Raw genomic sequence first — 15,062 nt, forward strand, 5'->3', positions numbered from 1 at the left:
GATGAGGCACACCATCTCGCCTAAGCTCCCAGGGGAAACAAGCAAATTCTCTTCTGTCCTGAGACTGAAACATCTTTGTTTGACTTAATTGATTACATTTACTACTCATAGGACATACTATCTTATAAATAGAACAAGTGGCTCTGAAATCATTGAGTCTGATGGCTCCGATGTCTCTGAGTGTGTCTGTGAGCTGACAAATCAGCTAACTTGTGCTTTTTTTTTTTTTTTCCATTGAAACAGTGAGCCTCACTTCTCTATGAAGTACATGAAGACAGATGCCTCATTATCCATGCAAAACGGGACAAAACAAGTCCTGGACTTGATGCACTAACCCTCCCCCTGCAAGCTGGCATTTGGTTACAAGTGCGCCAACAACGCAAGGCAACCTGCACCAACGCCAGGCCGGGCTCATCTCTGACCTCAGAGTGCAGGTCGCTCACAGAGTCACATGAAACATTCAGTGCATCCAAAGGTCCCCACCAGCAGTGGTAACAGCAGCATTGTCCTTCCGGCCGCTCACTCAACTCATGTGTAATCAGGCACCCCAATCCACCACCCCACTGGAGACACAGATACAGTGACACCCTTCAAATCCATTCACAACTGCAGTGAGTCTGTGATGCCCCCAAAAAAACCCGCAATGCAACGAGAAAGCCAACATTTGTTTCCTTTGAGGAAAAAAAGTCTGCTGAGCCAGTGGTTAGCGCGTCGACCTCACAGTGCAGAGGTACCGGGTTCGATTCCAGCTCTAGCCTCCCTGTGTGGAGTATGCATGTTCTCCCCAGGCCAGTGTGGGTTTTATCCGGGTACTCCGGTTTCCTCCCACATTCCAAAAACATGCATGGCAGGTTGATTGGACACTCTAAATTGTCCCCAGGTGTGAGTGTGAGCGGGGATGGTTGTTTGTCTCTGTGTGCCCTGCGATTGGCTGGCAACTGGTTCAGGGTGTCCCCCGCCTACTGTCCGAAGACAGCTGGGATAGGCTCCAGGTCCCCCGCAACCCTTGTGAGCATAAAGTGGATCAGAAAATGGATGGATGGATGGATGGATGGATGGAAAAAAAAAGTCTTTCCAGCACTTGGACTCAAGTTGCGATGGTGATTTTTAGAAAATGTCGGCATCTAGCTGTGAGTGAATGTTCTGTACATATGTGATGAGGGATGAGGCTCAGATGACATGACTGAACATAGCTTCAAAAGCACATTCCTCGCTTTCAATTAAGAATAAATAGCAATCTGTATCAATTATGTATTTATTTCGTACACTCTCTCCGACTGCCGTCATCTAAAAAAAATAACATTCTGTTATTATTATTATTATTGTTATCATTATTATTATTATTATTATTGTACATTTTCCCCAGAGTCAATCAAAAAAAGATATACTGTATCTTCAAATGCCTATCCCAAATGGAAATACAGCAAATTTGTGACATCTGTCTCAAACAATAACATTGACACCACACACCACTGACCCCCTACTGTTAAAATACTGTCATACAATAATTATCTGGGATTTGGTTGTATTGTTGTTCAATGAGAGTCTATTGGCGAAACAATGAGACACCTGCTCCAGATTGTATGACATCAGTTCAATATGCTGCAGTTTGGCAACTAAATGTGTTCAACTGTAAATAAGCTTGAACGTGCATAATACCGCAAACACTGAGGGACATGTGTTAACTCAGAATTTAATCAGTACATGTGCTGGTTTTTGGCCAACATCTAGTCTATATGTCTTTTTTTTTCTTATAATGCAATGTGGTTTGAAAAAAAAAATGCTACTTGGATACAAGGCAAGAAGCTTCCATGCACACGATGGGGAAAATTTTATCTCATCCATTCTCCTTAAAATTTGTCTTTTGTAGTTTTTTTTCAATAAACATTTACCTCCGTTTCAACCATTGTGGCCCTAGTATCAATCGTAAACTCATTATAATGTCAGATTAATATCAAATTCAGAAAAAAACATAAATGGAGTGTCTGCTGCCATCTAGTGGTGCATTTCTAAGTGACACAGATTCAGATTCAGATTCAGATTCAGAAAACTTTATTTATCCCCGTGGGGCAATTAGAGTTGTGCGAGAGCGGCTTATTGTAGAGACAGTAAGAGCAAGGAAAGACATCGGATAAGAGTTGTCTGATGCTGCAAATTGAACTGTATAAATTAGGTTATTCGAAAAGGCGAATTATATATTTATTCATTTATTGTCCAACTTCAAATGACACTGTTGCATGGCACTGAAATCCAAGAATTTGAAGCCTTGTCCGTGTATAACAGTATGCCTCACAATACTATGGCGTCTGAGTACCACTGGGATGCTTGACTGTAAACATGAAAGTAATATGTTGAAACCAGGGGCCAGATTCAAGTCTAATGTCAAAATCGATAAAGAATTCAATCAATTATGATGATTTTATCAAATGGCCGAGAGTCCCGGTTGAAGATGACGGCTTGTCAACCAGCCAATGCTCCCTCTAGTGGACATATCTCTAATGTCCTCCATTCCTTTTGGCTAAGTAACATGTCGGTGGAAATATCGCGATATGATGACGCTGTCGTTGCAACCAGCGCGGTTGTGCGATTCATGGAAGGGAAATGTGACTTTCGCTGAATGTCAGACTGGGTCTCGATGGCGGCACATTTGAAGGTAAAATGAAACTTTAACTTCTTTTTATCACTACCATAACTGAGGAATATTGTTCATCAGCCCCACGGTTTCACTTGGTTTGCCAAACAGAACAGGCAGTAAATCAGGCTTTGTGGCAGTCGTTCGTCAGAGTGGCCAGTTGTTGCAGTAGCGCCTTGAGCTATATTTCGTGGCAATATAGTATTATGTGCTCATACAATAGCGAGGGTAAAATGGGGGGTGCTTCCCCCTGCCTTAAAACTCCCCAAGATCTCAACCAGCCAAGATCAACCCGGTGGTTGACTTAACATTTATCCCTAGTCTTTTTTCCCCGCTTGTGTCTTCACCCACTGAGGTTGAAGGAAGTAACACGCCTATTAACATGTACTTGATTACCGTAACAAAATATTTACACTTCATACATTAGGAATGCCGGGAGAATGTAAATTAAATGATCATTTAAGGCAAAATGACAGAAGAGTACGTCATCAGAATGTTATGAAACGATCCAGTATGTTAATGCCTCTGTCAGCCTTCAACTTGCATGTTGGTGTGATTTTTTTCTCCCGTCTGTGAACAGAAGCAGCTAAAAGAGGCAGTGAAGATCATCAGTTCGGGTAGCCTCCTCTTTGCCTCCTACCTCACAGTGGTGGGAGATGAGCGTTTCTATGCCAACCAGCTGATGCCCCTGCTGCAAAGCGTAATGGGCGCAGAGACGGCCCACGTGCTTGCGGTAAAAATGATCAGTCTGGGTTTGGTTCCTCTCAACCGCTATCAGGACCCCGAGTCACTGGTGAGTCCATCATCTTCCTGTTTCAAGACAAAATTGTGTCCTCTAGAACTGTGTTGGTCCTCTGATGTGTGCAGGGAGTTGACGTCCTGGGCTTGAAGTTCAAAAATCCCGTTGGGATCGCGGCAGGCTTCGATAAGCACGGAGAAGCGGTGGACGGTTTGTACAAAATAGGCTTTGGCTTTGTGGAAGTCGGGACCGTCACCCCCAAACCGCAAGATGGCAACCCCAAACCACGTGTGTTCCGACTGGCAGCAGACCGTGCCATCATCAACAGGTACTTTTATCATTCATCATGGAGACCATCCTGTGCCTTGCATAGTCATCAAATGTTTCTGTCATGTATAAGACATAATAAAAACCAAGTGAATCTCGTTGTCCATCGATTTATTGACAAATTTACCGCTGCACCAATCGTCAGTGATGGCGAAATTGAAACATTCCCGCCAAATGTTTGGCTCATGGGTCCAATCTTCATTTGTTCTATAGCGTGGTCAAGAAGACCCGGCTGGCAACCATTTTGTGATTGTTAAACACCGTAACTTGATGAAGAAAATATTATGAATGTGCTTGTGTGAAATAGGAACAAAATTCTTCGTTTTATTTAAACATATAGCTTTCCCATAGTGGTTGCCTTTAGGTGCTTTCTTTTTCTTGGAACAGGCACAAGACGACCGAGAGCTACTATATTGCAATTTTAGCAAGAAGTGCATTATGGCATAATAGAGAAACATGATATTGTAAGTACAGCGAATCGAAGTAAATATGAGTTTAGATCCGGCAACATCTATTAAGGGGATCTGACACCAATGCATTTACATCGATATATTTTTTTCCTGGTTTCATCTATTTACTAAGTTTAATCCTTGTGCAAAAAAGCCTCCTTTTCTTTATGGGCTGATTCGCTCCTGGTGCCATTGCATTTGCATTCACTTTCAACTGCAAATGAGCCATCAGCTCTGTGCATGCACTTGAGCAGCAATTGTTCCTTTTGCAGCCTCTGTGCTATGACAATCCAATCTGCACAGGATTTGACTAGTGGGCTTATTATAGCGCTGAGCGGTTTCGTTCTCCCTACATTGTACAACATCGATTTCCCCGTGAAGGTAAACCCATGTCGTGTGGAGCGGCTGATCGGCAACCGGCGAGCAACTTTGCGCCCACGTACGTACGCGTGGCGTCACAGCGGGGCCGTTTCAACGCAGGGTTCCAACGAACGCCCTTAAATGCAAGTTTTGCTAATAAATTGATGTTTCGATGCTTCATGTGTGTGTGTGTGTGCTTCTGTCTAGATACGGTTTCAACAGCTGCGGCGTTCGAGAAGCGCAGCAGAGGTTGAAAGACCGCCAGGCCGCTCAACAGGAGCGAACGAAAGGTTTGTTCTTTCTCGTTGTGGATTTTTGGTGTCGATTTTTGCCTCGCTGAATATTTCTTTGTGTCCGCCTAACAGTGGCTTTTTCTTCTTTCACCCTCATTAGTCGGCGCCCTGGTTGAGTCACATGTGTGATGATGCAGACTGTTGTGTTTTTCCTGTCTTTTTTTTTTTTTTTTTTTTTTTTCTAGCTGGCCTTCCCCTGGGCATCAACCTGGGGAAGAACAAGCAGTCCCAGGATGCGCGGGCAGATTATTTGGAGGGGATGAGCGTGCTGGGCCCGCTGGCTGACTACCTTGTGGTGAACGTCAGCAGTCCCAATACGCCCGGTCTGCGTGACCTACAAGGCAAAGCTGAGCTCCGCCGCCTCCTACATTCGGTATGTCGCAACCTCGGCTAATGACTTGACTTCATGCGAGCATCCACGCAACTGCAAGCAAGTTTCACCTCCCGAGAGGTCTTATTTTAAATCTCAGCTCTAGCTTTTGTTTTTCCTGTACCGCAGATTTATTGTCACAACAAAAGTTTTTTTTTTTCTCATCTCAAAGCAACCTGGCATTCCTTGTTTTCTTATAAGAACGAAATGCTTCCAGTTCCCTTTAGCGTGCTCTTGTTTTCAAGTTTGGCCTTAGTTTGAACTCATCTAAGCCACCACTGCGCTTGCCACCTCAAAGGTTCATTCAGTATATTTACAAGCTTTGACAAATCTTTTGCTCACTTAAGATTTGCTGGACAGATGATTGTGAGGTTTGTTTGAGCCTTGTCACATTGCTTCTGTTTTGCCTCTTTAAGACTGGTACCATTTGTTTCTGTTCATGCTATTAATGTGCTCTCCAAAAAAATGGCAGGTGTTGAAGGAGCGCAATGGGATGCAAGGAAGTCACAAGCCTCCGGTGCTGGTCAAGATCGCGCCTGACCTCAGCGCGCAGGACAAACGGGACATTGCCGACGTCGTTACTGAGGTTGAGCGTTTGATTTCAATCTAATCTTGAGTCGATATCGCTCTGAGGGCTTTCCATTTATTGACAGACAGTTTTTTTTTTTTGGTTTTTTTTTTTTTTTTGTGGTTTGATTTTAAATCGGGGTTCCTGCGGATCTTTAAGAAGTCTTTGAAGGCAAAGAAATGATTTACTCAATGACTCTCGTGGCCACATCACACAACCAAGGAAACAGTGATGTGTTTTTAGTCGGGACTCTTAAGAGCAGACGCGGCCCGGAAAATTGGGGTGATTGTGAAGTTGACATCAAATTTTATTTTCAATGGCATTAAAAAGTCTTGAATTTTGCCTTAAATTGTAGGAAAATTTAAGGCAAAAGCCTGAAATTGTAGGAACCCTGTAAATGTATCGGACTGCCTTCCATTTGCGGTCCGTTGTCATGCAGCGCCACGCCAACGAAGCTCGGCCTTGAAAAAGACGACTCGACGCTTTTTCAGGGACAAGATCGCCACGTTCTGTTCGTCGAAAAATCGAAAAACTGCAGGAAAGGCAACACTTGACGAATCTCTAAATTCTTGACAACCGCTACAGACATGTCATGCATAATTCATTTTGTTTAAATGAAAAAGGGATTGGTAAAGCCTTTTCGTCCTTGAAACCGCGGAGGCTTTAAATGTTCTCCGTCGACGGTGCCCTTTACGCCGTGACCTCAGCACTACTTCTGGAGGTCGTTTTGAGAAAGCACACAGCGGTGTTTCTTGTGCTCAGTGGAGTGAGTACAAGACAAACCTTAATGGAAGAGGCATTAAGTAGGGCAAATATTTTCACAACAGTCTTTGCGGGGAGGGGTTATTGCGGACGACATACGTTGGGGGACGCACATGCTTGTCAAGTTTTCTCCTCACAAATGCACACACAGAGACATATGTGTTTTTTTTTTGTTTGTTTTTTTTTTTTCAGCTGGGAGTGGACGGCTTAATGGTGTCCAACACGACTGTGTCCCGGCCAGAGGTGCTACAAGATCCTCAAAGGTGTGAGACCGGCGGGTTGAGTGGGCAGCCTCTCAAAGACATGTCCACAAACACCGTCAGTGAAATGTACAGACTCACAAAAGGTACAGTACGTGCCTTTTCTTTTATTTATTTTTTTTCCTCCTCCTCTGCAAAGTGACAGTCGGTGTCAGTGTGATGATGTTCTCCCAGGCAAAGTGACAATCATTGGAATCGGCGGCGTGGCCAGCGGACAGGACGCCATGGATAAAATCCGTGCCGGTGCATCACTGGTTCAGATTTACACGGCTCTGGCCTACCAGGGTCCGCCTGTCGTGACCAAGATAAAGCGGGAATTGGAACAGCTTCTCAGGTGAGTGTGAGTCTGCGTTCAAACCCTTTGCTGGCCGCTGTCGTTCATCGCTTGCCGACACTGACGCAAACATTGACGATTCGTTTGTCGTGGCGGAGTTCTGCTCGGATCAGCGGGAGTGAGACGCGCACAAACAAAAATGTCCATTTTTAAATCCATATCTCGCATCCTATATCGCCCAATCGTCGGAAGACCTGCACTGCTTCATTCTGGAAAGTCTTTCTTATCAGTCAGTCTGTTTTGCTTCATTATTTTTCGGACAACTTTTTACTTTTCCTCCGTACATTGCAATTATCGAAGATATTGGCACTTTTTCTGCTTTCCTTTTTGCCTTTAATTCAACGTCGGCGAGCATCCCAAAAACGTTACTTGGGCAAGACGACGGAGCCGCGAGCTAGCGATAGCAAGTTTAGCGATGAGCCATTGACTGCTGCCCGCTAAACATGTTGCGGGTTTCGCTCCTTACTCAAGAATCACAACCTCCATCGACGCGTCTCTATGGCAGCGAATACACAAAAAGTGTTGTCAGTTTTTGGCAAAGACATAATTTTTTTATGCCTTTCATTCATCTGACAATAACGGAGGCCCGGGGGCCAACACAGTGATGTGTCAGGCTGCCAAGACGCTTCAGAGTCTGGCCAATGCAAATTTCATCAATAAATGTCACAAAATCAATATGGCGGGGGGGAAATTGTGCGTCAATAGTGAACAGTCACTGAAGCGTCCCTGCTTTCCACTGCTCACATCGGAAAATGCTTAGTTGCACGCTTATTTGCGCCGCCCAAGCGACAAGTGAGCAATTGCTGACTAGCTAGCGCAGTGAAAGCACGATGTGGAACCACAGAGGCAAAAGTTCGCTTTGCATCTGATATCGACACGGCGCACGTCACTCATCTTCGCCTTCATGGCGACGAATAAGCTCCACTTGTAACGAGTATCGGTATGACGACATCACAACAGGGAGTAATAGAACAGAAAGCTCAACCGTTTGTCCATGTGTAAACTATCCAATCCTGTCTGTCAGCAACGTTATTTTGTTTGTGTGGAAAATAGAATTTTGAGTTGGAATTTGAGTTTTTCTTCATATCACTTGCTTTTCCCTTTGAATTCTTTGCAGAGAACAAGGATTTAGCAACGTTTCTGAGGCTGTCGGGGCAGACCACAGAGGATTAGATGGCCCCGCTCACTAGCAAAGCCGGGCAAGGATCGTTAACACCAAACTCATCGCTGCATCAGCTTTTCCTCCAGCTGGGCAGAAGTTCATCTTTTGTTACAGTGTTTAAACAATTGGCAGTACTTCAACTCTTGAAACCACTTCTTTTTGTTTTCCTGCCTGTGTGACATCGTGTAGGCATCCTTCCATTTTTTTTTTCTACCCGCTTGTCTTGTTCTGGGAACCAGAAGCCAATCGCAGGTGACTTTGGATACTCCCCTAAACGGTCATCTGTCAGTCACGCTGTTGGCATGTCGATACACTACAACCGCTCACGCTCATGTTTTGTTGCCCGTGGAGAACATACAAATTCAACACGTAAAGGTTTCAAGAGCCTTGTGTTTGTCTGGTGTGAATGCTAACTAAGGTTCTGCTGTTGTGTGTGTACATATTTTATTTTCCCCGTTGATGAAAGCAGTTTCATCACATGGAAGAAGGAAAAAAAAACGCGGCATGTGTCACTTTGCATGACAATTTGCTGATACTGCCCGTCACCCGAAGGAAGTGACGGAATTACACATCATGCCGAAATGTAAATGAGAGGTGCAAATGTGCTTTAATATATATAGCCAACTGTTCAAGCAACTGTAACTGGTTTTCTTTTTTACCACACGGAAGCGCTCCGTTACAAATCGAGGTTGGAAAAGTTGTCTGGCAAATCACAGCTTGACACTCCCACTTGGATTGTGACCTTCGAAATTTGAGGCTCGGAATTTCGCTGCTGCTGAGCTGAAACCGGAATCTGTTTTAGGATTCAAAGTCTTTTCACAGAATTGAGAATAAATGACTTGACTAATACGACGCATTGCATGTCTTATTGATTTAATCACACATGCAGACCTCCCACCTGACATGAATGACTGCGTGGTCGTGCACACTTCCTCAAAGTAGTTTTAAACTATGGCTAGGGTTCCAAAGTAGGTTTTTAACCCCTTAAAGTTAAGAAGTAGGGTTTTAAATTCGGGTTAGAGTTTAAAGGTAAGTTTTTAAAGCAGTGGTGAGGTTTCAAAGTAGGGTTTTAAACAATGATTCGGGTTTCAAAGTAGGGTTTTAAACTAGTTCCAAAGTTCCATAATAGGATTTTTTTAAACTAGGGTTAGGGTTTTAATGTATGGTTTTAAAATAGGATTGGGGTTTTAAATGAGTGTTCGGGTTTCAACGTAGGGTTTTAAACTAGGATTAGGCTTTCCAAATCCATTTTCATATTAGGGTTACAGTTTCAAATGAGCTTATTAAAACATTGTTAGCGTTTCGGAGTACGGTTTTAAACTAGGTTTCATTTTTCCGAGTAGTCTTTTTTTAACTTGGGTTGGTGGTTTCAAAGTCGAGTTTTTAACTACGGTTATGGCTGAGGTAAGAAGCATATGTTTATCAGCAGCAAAAAAAAATCATAATAATAGTACTAATACTAAATGCAGACACAGTTGGGTAGGTTTTTTTTTTCACTGCTGATGCTGCCGATCATTTCTGCATCACTTAATTGCTCTACAATGACCTAAAAGGTTGCAGTGTGATAAATATTACAGTGATGCCAAGCTGCAACGGCCACTCAATTTAAGTGCAGGAGTGCAAGTTTGAACTGAAGAGACATTCGGATGAACTGTGCAGACGGATTTATTTAAAATAAAAATGTAAAAAAACAACCTCAGCAGGGACTGCAAGCACAGCACACCTGAGACAAGCACATATTGGTCGTTGCTGATGTTGGTTCCGACGGACAGGTGGCATCACTCGGGCCAGGCGCTCATTCCAGACGGATAATCGAGTTGACATGTTGGTGAGGTGTGCCGAACGTTGGACAGACAAATGCAGCTGGATCACAAATGCCAGGGGAGCCCCTGTTGGGCCACTGCGCAGGTGTTTGGACAAATAAAATACGATTAGACGTGCACTTCACACAAGTTTCGAGCTGACTATTTTTGTTGTATTTCTGACCAATGCATTGCTTCTGGCCCTACGTTGCTAAAATTGCATTCGCAGTAACGAACAGTTTGCCACTACTTGTTTGGAAAGTATGGGGCATATTTCGTCGTGTGTTGCATTTGATTCAATACACGTAATGAATAGTCATGGTGACACACCCTGCATATTGTTCCATGTTTTCTATTTTGCTCTTGTTTTAAAATTCAATATATCGATGCAAATTGTTTGTTTGCTCCGTCCCTCAACATATTTTCTCAGCATGTCACTCACATTAAATTGTTTCGTACGGCATTACCAATTGTCTGGACGGTTCCGACAGAACGTAATAACTGCGGTCAAGCCAACCTCCACTCGGAAAAGTGAAGTCAAAGCAGCCGCCACAGCGATTGTGAATATTGTGCATTACGGTAATCTACCGTAATACCCTGTTGCTTTGCTCCCAAATCCTACCATGGCCCTGAAGTGCAAATCACAACAACAAATAACTAAATCCAACAGCAAATTAAAAGAACACAACAAATAACTAAATCCAACAGCAAATTAAAAGACAAGATAATAAGACAAGCCAAAGAAATCAGAAAACAAAAACAACTGCAAATGAAAATATACAAAAATAGCGAAAAAAATGCAAAATAAAAAAAGCTAAACACAACAGCAAATATACAAATAACAAAACGAACAAAAACACATACGCTAAATACAAAAGCAAAAAAAATAATCAAAAAACACATAACTACACTTAGCTACATTTGACGGACCTCCCACTTCCGCTCGAAACATTACGCTAAATACAACAGCCAAAAAAATAAATAATCAAAAAACACATAACTACACTTAGCTAAACACAACGATATTTTCATAGCGCAAGTGTTAAATACATGGTGATGGACGAGGACTGCATCGCTCTCTCGGCCAATCAGTTATGAATCTGACCTCCAATGCTGATTGGACAATAGGGAACATCGTACATTTGACGGACCTCCCACTTCCGCTCGAAACATGTCATAAAGGATGACATGAGATTTGTTTTTCAGTGTGCCGTTTTTAGCCATTTCTTTTTCTTCATTTGCTACTGTTTTTATTTTTTTCACATTTTGGATTTGCTGTTAGTCATTTGTTGTTGTCGTTTGCACTTGAGGGCCACCGACCAAAGCCCACCGTTGCCCCGCCCCCTGCTCAACACATCCACCCCCGGAGCTGTCGCTGCCTTTGCCCTGGCTTGAGCCAAAAACAGAGCCCAGCCACAGGTGGTCCGTGCACTTTATTGGTTATGACACACGTCTCTTGCCTTAAGTGCTTGTAGAGACAATTAAAAATGCATCAGTACCATGCAATGAGAGGGCTGAAAAGGACACACAGCAGACAGCAGAATGTAACCTTGCTCTGCCTCCGACCTCTCATGCCTTGTCCACGAGGCTTTTTTTATTGTGCTGTGTACTAAGTGGACTACGTACATAGACACATAATGCACACGTAATCAGACGATAAGTGACCACAAATACATTTTATCTTCCGATGATGCGACATACTCAACACAACTGAACTCTTGTACCCTTTTTAACCATCGCTCTCATTGTGAACGCGCCAGTGCTTTTGAGCCAATTACCTTGAGTGTTAGCACTCAGATCCAACCTTAAAACTTGAGCACTCCAATTTTACGGACAAAAGTCTGTTTGAAAAGCAATTCAAAGGTTTCACTGTTTTGTGTTTTGTTTTTGTTTTTAGTGTACTTTTAAATCACTTGTCCAAACACACACACACACACACACACACACACACACACAGAGTATAGAATTTCCTCACTTCTCACCACCCGTCTCATGTCACAATCATGTCCTCCCCCCGTGTTGTGTAACACACCAGCTCTTCCACCATTTTTGCATCCACAAGTCACAAATTGTAATTCGGGTCACCATGCTTAGCAAAGTTGCCTTTACTAGTCTTCGCATGTCAACATTTACGATAGCGTTCAGTTGCACCTTGCAAAGTTAGTTTGTCTTCTACAAGAAAAAGACGGTAAGATGGCAACGAAAGGCCTTTATTGTCATGCCACACACAAAGACAAAAGACTTAAATCCATCTCCTGGCGCAAACACAAAGTTTTTATCATGAAACACTTTAAAAGTTAACATATACAGGACAACAATAAAATCGTGTAATCGCCCTATTGTTTTTTGGTTCTTGATCGGGCGCCCAATCCATTGACTTTCGTGGGTTTGGAGCCTAATTTTTATTGAACCTGTTTGGGATACAGTGAAACTCCATTTTTGTTGAGGGATCGGGACCAGGCCCTGCGAAAATCCAACAAAAAGGGGTTGCTAAGTGTGCATTAGGTGCTGCAAAATGGCGGCAAAGTATTTAAAGTAGAAAGGATCATAAAGTACCAACACCATGCTTCTAGCATGTACACAATCATGAATCCATAAAACGACTGTAGTCACAAGGTTGTTCAATAATTCAACACAAACCACCTTCACATGAGGCTCATCAATATTTGCTTGCATGGATACGAACAGAATGAACGAGCTAGCGCAAACTGCCGTCACATCACACATAGGCAAACAAATATGCAAAAAGCACTTGATACAAACATTATCAAGTCACTTTTTGGCCTTTATGCATAATGATAAGTATAAGGGAACATAGACAAATTGTAACGGCAAAGTCGACATCATTGGCAACAAGTAGCTGCAGTGGGAGCCAAGTAGAAACGCAAACATTCACTTTCACTTTTGACTGCGCATTAGGTGCAGTCAGGGACCACAGATGAAAAAAAAAAAAAACACTAATCAATGAATTCAGCGTTACAACAAGGCCAGGATTTGACCAGATAGCAGCAAAGTAAAACTCTGATTGCTTTGAACTGAGAACAAAATCAAGGACAGGCCGAGATTTTCAACACATTTGTGAATGCCGATTTGCAAACGTTGGGTTTCACTGTACATTTATTTGCACGGTCAAATACTTTGAAAGCGCCTAAATTCAGTGCATCTCCAAATGTCATCCTGATCTTACATGAACATAAATTGACCCTTTCTTCACATTTTCAGTGTAATAATAATAATCAGAATAATAATGGTAAAGGACAAATATAATCAACACTTATTAAAATGCAACTTACAACAATCCAACTTATACTGACACGTAAAACTCAGAATCAAGCCTGGACTGTTTTTCTCGACGGAAATAAAACTCCCACTCTCATCCACACAATAAACATGTCAAATGTGTTCCATATGACATTTCTTCACAGTGGGCTTGGAACACAGTTTCAGCGCTTTGTCAATGCTTGGAGTGGGCCAGGAATGCCGAAGAGCAAATGCAGTCTGAAGAGCTGACGGGCATGCATGTGCCAAGAACGTAATCCATTTATCGGCAGCTTCCTCGCATCGTTGCCTACACTCTTGAGAGCGCTTGCCTGTAGACCCGCATCGAATGTTTTTGGGAGAATGAACCGCTCACAACAGTTGATCTTATTCATGGAGATCGTGTAATGCTGAAGTTTCACATACAAGGTAACTTATTACGTAATTACAAAAGTCTGAGAAATCCAAACAAACAAACAAACAAACCAAAAAAAGGTTCAATTGCTTTGCATGAAAGTCACAAATGAAATCATTCATGATTTCCATCACAATATTGTACAGCACATGATGTTGTAGATTCAAAAGATGTCATTCGTGCATTGTTCTCACAGATGTTGTTGCATGCAACGGGCCAGTTGTCGAGTAAGATGTATATATATTTTTTTCATTATTGATATTTGAAAGCAGATGGAAAATCCGCGGCGGACCCTCAAGCCCGAGATAATCACTGCAACAAACTACGGCTCTTTATGCTGAGAGCTGTTGGAGCCTTTGTGCAGCTCATGAGACGCACATTTCTTTGAGACTATAGCACAGTCATTTTCTTACTATGGTTAATTTTGTTGCGGTAATGGCATGATTACCATGAATTACAATAGACATGAACATTGGGACTCGTGTGACTTTTAGAGGGCCAGAGACCTTCGTGGAGACTATGACAAGAAAATACTGTGCCCTTGTAAAAAGTCAAGAAGAGGAGACCGCCCTCTTTATGTATAAAGTTCAATCTGTTGTACGAAATAGCAAATTTCAATTTTAAATTGGCATACAAAAAAATAGAGTTTATGAAAGTATGCTGTCCGAGGTCCGAGCAGGTATGAGGATCTGATGTCATGTAAACATTGAACCCAGTGGGTTAAGCTACAACTTTTATTTCTGATCACTGAGGCAGATTTCATGAAAAATATTCATGTGGTTATGCATGTGTTGTTAATATTTGAATGGTGTGGGAACAGCGGGTGTCCCCTCACAGTTCTTCCACAAAGCAACCCAAGGAACGGAAATGTCTTCAGTCTTCAAATTCCATACGTTCAAAAACAGCGATTAACTTGAGAAAAAATACGATCGAGCATTTTGGGGTTTCATTTTTTTATGATGCAATGCTCAATATATCTATCGATCTCATCGTCTTCAGACTCTATGTGGACGGTGTGCTTCATTACAAGCTTTTTGCTCATGGCGCTGGAAAGCGCCCCGGTTATGAATGTTGTCAAAATTCCATTGAAGACTCTATGACCCTGATCCAGGGGAGTCCACAAAAAAATAAAATAAAATCTCAAACTTTGACGCTGCGATTAGCTGCAGAATGCTGTTTGTAAATTCATATGATCTCAAAGAAGGATCACACGTTTGCGTTACGTACAGCATATAAGACGTCCTTTGTTGCCCACTTGAGGGAAAAAAAAATTGTTGTGGCCTTCCGGATATCACTGTGGAGTTGTTTTCCTGAGAAATCACAAAAGAGGC

The 15,062-nt window shown here is 42.6% G+C and overlaps 1 protein-coding gene across 2 annotated transcripts; it reads left to right on the forward strand.

Annotated features, from left to right (window-relative positions):
* The first annotated feature begins 2,573 nt into the window (after positions 1–2,573).
* Positions 2,574–9,109, forward strand: dhodh (dihydroorotate dehydrogenase). 2 transcript variants are annotated; one of them, XM_019876437.1, is made up of 9 exons: positions 2,574–2,653; positions 3,213–3,425; positions 3,500–3,699; positions 4,715–4,797; positions 4,986–5,173; positions 5,643–5,756; positions 6,693–6,846; positions 6,935–7,094; positions 8,212–9,109. In XM_019876437.1, exons 1-9 carry the CDS (start codon positions 2,618–2,620, stop codon positions 8,282–8,284), a joined length of 1,221 nt encoding a protein of 406 aa, XP_019731996.1. In that variant the 5' UTR covers positions 2,574–2,617; the 3' UTR covers positions 8,285–9,109. The 2 variants fall into 2 exon arrangements, with proteins under 2 accessions (XP_019731996.1, XP_019731997.1); XM_019876438.1 differs by lacking the exon at positions 8,212–9,109 and having other exon boundaries at positions 6,916–7,018.
* Positions 9,110–15,062: the final 5,953 nt, after the last annotated feature.

This window comes from Hippocampus comes, unplaced genomic scaffold (genome assembly GCF_001891065.2).
Source record: "Hippocampus comes isolate QL1 unplaced genomic scaffold, H_comes_QL1_v1.1 scaffold150, whole genome shotgun sequence".
Classification (NCBI taxonomy): domain Eukaryota; kingdom Metazoa; phylum Chordata; class Actinopteri; order Syngnathiformes; family Syngnathidae; genus Hippocampus; species Hippocampus comes.

Bases quoted from the DNA above. Each gene is read 5' to 3' on its own strand.
- dhodh (XM_019876437.1), top strand. From the start codon at position 2,618: ATGTCAGACTGGGTCTCGATGGCGGCACATTTGAAG. The intron at 3,700-4,714 runs GTACTTTTATCA...GCTTCTGTCTAG, and splicing joins GACCGTGCCATCATCAACAG to ATACGGTTTCAACAGCTGCG. The intron at 5,174-5,642 runs GTATGTCGCAAC...AAAAAATGGCAG, and splicing joins TCCGCCGCCTCCTACATTCG to GTGTTGAAGGAGCGCAATGG.